The sequence below is a fragment of the Arctopsyche grandis genome, chromosome 1, assembly GCF_051622035.1.
Source record: "Arctopsyche grandis isolate Sample6627 chromosome 1, ASM5162203v2, whole genome shotgun sequence".
Lineage (NCBI taxonomy): Eukaryota > Metazoa > Arthropoda > Insecta > Trichoptera > Hydropsychidae > Arctopsyche > Arctopsyche grandis.
In genome coordinates this window covers 36,552,687-36,557,588 of record NC_135355.1, presented here as the reverse complement: position 1 = coordinate 36,557,588, position 4,902 = coordinate 36,552,687, and the positions used below count along the sequence as shown (strand labels likewise).

At 37.6% G+C, this 4,902-nt stretch overlaps 1 protein-coding gene across 1 annotated transcript; it reads left to right on the top strand.

Annotated features, from left to right (window-relative positions):
• The first annotated feature begins 332 nt into the window (after positions 1–332).
• LOC143919375 (uncharacterized) lies at positions 333–4,488 on the top strand. Its single transcript, XM_077441680.1, has 2 exons — positions 333–1,636; positions 4,091–4,488. The coding sequence occupies exon 1, from the start codon at positions 351–353 to the stop codon at positions 1,557–1,559; it is 1,209 nt and encodes a 402-aa protein (XP_077297806.1). The 5' UTR covers positions 333–350; the 3' UTR covers positions 1,560–1,636; positions 4,091–4,488.
• The last annotated feature ends 414 nt before the right edge of the window (positions 4,489–4,902 follow it).

The following is a 4,902-nucleotide window of genomic DNA, read 5'->3' as shown; positions in this document are numbered from 1 at the left end:
GGTCCCAATCGAATATTCGAATATATTCGCCCCCTTTTCAATATTCATTAATTCTAGTATTTATGAAATTAATCAGATATTATTCGTTTTTTTATTGATTAATTTAGAAAGTTCCTTGGTAACGTCCAAAATGCTGACACAGAAGATAGAGATATATTTTTATATTCACATAATATTGAAAATATTCTCGTCTCTCGACGCTCCGTGAGAACGGACGTGCCGAAGACGTACTCTCTGTGCGAGCGCTCATAATACAGCGATACGCCATACCGTCAAAAAACCCACACCTTTTAACATACACAACAAACACCCCCCACAAAACGAACACCAAAAGAACACATGTTGGCACCATGCGAGGATCCAACCTGAAAAAGCGACTTAAGAAGACACTGATAACTACAACCGAAGCTCCTCAACCAGGCTGCTCTCAGACCGCTCAGATGGAGACCGAGTGGCAGTTTCCAAAACATACGGCAAAGAACGTGAAAGATGTTGCTCCTGAATTTAAAATTCAGGAGAAAAACAAATTTGAAGGGCTCTTGGAAGTTTCCGATGTCCCCAGAAGCGGTGGAAGAATCCCGCCCATCATCATGACAGCTACTGGCACTCACGGCAGCATGATCGAGTCGATCAAGAAGTTTATAAAAGACTTCACAATGACTTACATTGGTCAAAATAATGTCAAGATACAATGTAAAAGTCTTGAAGACTTTAAAAAACTTCGGGATGGATTGACACCAGACCGACAATTCCATACCTTTTCCAGGAAGGAGGAAAAGGAAATAAAAAGTGTCGTACGTGGCTTGCCGAAATTGCCGGAAGCTGATATTAAAGATGACATCATCAGACAGGGATTCCCTGTAACCAAAGTCATACAGATGAAGACGAAGGAGCCTAGGAGCAACGCCACCGAGCTATACTTGGTGTTCTTCGAGCCATCGGTATCGGCAAAGAAGATTAAAGAAATCCGGTACATCTGTTACACAAAGGTCAGTGTCGTTAAATATACTAGTAAATCACAAAATATTACTCAATGTTTCAGATGCCAAGAATATGGACACGCTGCGAAAAACTGCAATCGGCAGGCCAAGTGCGTCAAATGTGCCGGCACTCACCTCACCGCACAATGCAATCAAGGAATAGTTACCCCTGCTGTCTGCTCAGGCTGTTCAGGATCTCACCCCGCTAACTTCAAAGACTGTCCAAAAAGACAGAGCTATCTGAAAATGCTGGAATCGAGGAAGAATCGAGCATCGATTGTCAAAGCCAACCCTTGGAAACTCCCAGTGGTGCAGCCACAAAATATCCCGGTCGTTAACGATCATAACTTCCCAAAGCTACCGACCATTAAAACTCCTTCACCAAATATCCCAAATATCCCTAAAAAACCCCACCAACCAACCAATCCCAACATTCAACCAACAACAGACCTAACTTCCATGGCGTCTATGACGAAGATGTTGAAGATCCTCCAGGAGATTCGTGCCAAGGCCAGCGGTTGCACCGACAAACTAGAGCTGGCACTCATGCTTGTCGAATATCTCGATGTCTTTGATTAACGGGAGGCGCCTGAACATTCTAGCTTGGAATGCTCGTGGACTTAAGAATAAGATTGACGAACTAGAGTCGGCGATCGGTGAGTACTGTGTTGACATAGTTTTAATCTCCGAGACCTTCTTAAAACCTCATATCCGTATTAACCTACCTAACTTTAACTGCTATCGCGAAGACCGAGAACAGCATGGAGGGGGAGTTGCCATTTTTATAAAATCCTCAATTAAACATTGTCGCGTAATAACTCCGCCACTAAAAAATTTAGAACTAACCGCCATCGAACTAACAATTAACAACACCCGTCATATAGTAGCATCCGCTTACAATCCTCCCCAAAAACGATTATTGGCATCCGATCTTAACAAAATATTTAACATTGGTAGTTCGGTAGTGGTAGCTGGTGACTTTAATGCTAAACATCCGTTATGGAGTTGCGTAAACACTGACCAACAAGGCACAACTCTTTTTAAATACATTCAACTAACAGATACAATCTTACTTCATCCGAATACATACACACACTATCCCACAAATAACTCACAACCATCCACACTAGATCTTGTCCTCGTCAAGAACTGCCCAAAAATATCGACACCAAATGCCCTTCAAACCCTGTCGTCTGATCATCTCCCGATAATCTTCTCAATCGACGGGAAACCCGAGGAAATCATCAAGCATGGTTGGGATTACGGGAGAGCTAACTGGCGAGAGTTCAAGTCGTACATAAACGACCAAACTATTCTAACTTCTACCACACTCACAAACAAAACAAAAATCGACAGCTCCATAATACACCTGACGGAATCAATAACTCGATCCAAACACCTTCACATACCTAAGACACAATACATTGAACACAAATTAGAGATAACTGACTTTGTTGCAAATCTAATTAAAAGTAAAAATAAACTCCGTAAAATTTGGCAAACATCAAAAAATCCAGCATTGAAAACATTAATTAATAAGCTCACATATCAAATTAAAATTAGAATCAAAGAAATCAAAAATGAAGCTTGGTCTAAAAAATTAGAAAAATTGAACTCAGTTGATGGCTCTCTATGGAAATTAGCTAAAGCGATTCGCAGGACAAAAAACTCGATTCCTCCATTAGATGATGCAGGAATCTCAGTGACGCGTGATTGCGACAAAGCAGAACTATTATCAAAATCCTTCCAAAAACATCACACACTCACACAACATTACAATCACATACCAACGCATAATAAAGTCAACCGGTCCATTAAAATCATCACAAAAACTCCCACTAACAGTACTAAAAATATAAAATTGGTGCATCCGTGTGAAATCCAAAATATAATACGTAATTTAAAAAATAAAAAGGCACCTGGGCGAGATTCAATAGATAACATCATTATCAAACAACTTCCATTTAAAGCTTTAGTCTCACTATCTAAAATATTCAACGCATGTTTACTCACCGGGTATTTCCCAGAATACTGGAAAACAGCCAACGTAATTCCCATACTTAAGCCCGATAAAAGCTCAAAAAACCCGGCCAATTATCGACCCATTAGCTTACTTTGCACGCTTTCAAAAATTCTGGAAAAAATAATCTACACACGTTTACTTAAAGTCGTAAATAAAAAATTAATAAATGAACAATTTGGATTTCGCACTGGACATTCCACGACCCAACAACTAACAAGACTAACTGAACACGTGACGAAGAACTATAATATGAAGAGAAGTACCGGAATGGTATGTCTCGACATAGAAAAGGCCTTCGACACGGTTTGGCACGATGGACTCATTCATAAGCTCCTTATTAACAAAATACCAAACTACCTAATTCTCATCATCAAATCGTACTTAACTCGTAGAAAGCTAGTGGTTAGCGTAAATAATGAATTATCGTCTCCAAAAATAATCGCAGCTGGCGTTCCGCAGGGGAGCTTGCTTGGCCCACTCTTGTTCTCCATATATATAAATGACATACCTATTCCAAAAAACTGTCACATAGCCCTATATGCAGATGATACAGCTTGCTTCACAAGTAGCAAAAGACCAGACACTATTCTTAAAAATCTTGAATTTGCAATTAAAACAATGACTGAACACTTCACTAAGTGGAAAATTCAAATTAATCAAACCAAAACAGACGCCATATTCTTTAGTGTTAGAAAACATAAGCCAAGTTCAGATCTGAAAATCCCCTCTGGAGAAAGTCTGAAATGGCAGTCAGTAATAAAATATTTAGGAGTAACGTTTGATAAAAGAATGAGATGGGCACCTCACATTGAGGCAGCGAAATGCAAGGCGATGCGGGGTATATCCTCAATTTATCCAATATTTAATCGCCACAGTTCTTTATCAACGCTAAATAAAATAAAATTATATCGCGCGCTCATATTACCATTATTAACCTATGCTTCACCTGTATGGAATAACGCCTCGAATACTAACCTTTCCAAGCTCCAAGTAATACAAAATAAATCCCTTAAAATAATTTATAATACACCCATATATACTAACCTGAAAAAACTGCATGCTATATATAATATTCCGTTTGTTACAGACATTACTAACAAACTAACCAGTAGATTCTATGAAAGAATCACTTATAACCATACTAACACACTTGTGAAGAGTCTCGGTGATTACAACAAATTGTCTATACCCTTCAGGTATAAACACAGATTACCTAAACACAATCTGCTTTAGGTCATCGACTTTAGATAGTCTTTAATTAATATTATGTATTAGATGTATTATGAACATTTATAAGGATTGTAAATAGGTTTTTGAGCTCTTTTTCCTATTATGCTTTAGATTAACATTAGAATAATATAATACTGTGATTACTAACCAAATTAAATTAAAATTGTAAAATAGAAAATGATCAGTAGATCAGTAGCTATTAAAATAGATATAAGATGTATTGTGAACATAATTTCGTAATAATAAAAAGCATTTAAAAATCAAATCAAAATTCATTCATTATAACCCCATTCACTTTCGCGCTGCGCATATTTAACAACACTTTGAATTATGCCCCAGTTTCATGGTGGGTGACAAGTTCATCAGCGATTGTGCTGAAGTATATCTACATTTTCATTTTTAATGATATTTTTTAATTATTTCATTACAATCTTCATAAAATGTGAAATCTTGAAATTGTCGGATACGGTCATCTAATATATAATTTCGAAAGAGACTTTATAAGTATTGTTGGTTGGGATTCGAAAACAAGTTCAGCTTAAACATGACGATTCGATTGGTTGAATATATTTTTTTTTTCGATTCAAATTTATATCTATATGCTTGATGACTCACCCCTTTCAAGAGCCATTCGACTATTTAACCTGTTTTCTGGGAGCCTTGATGTTT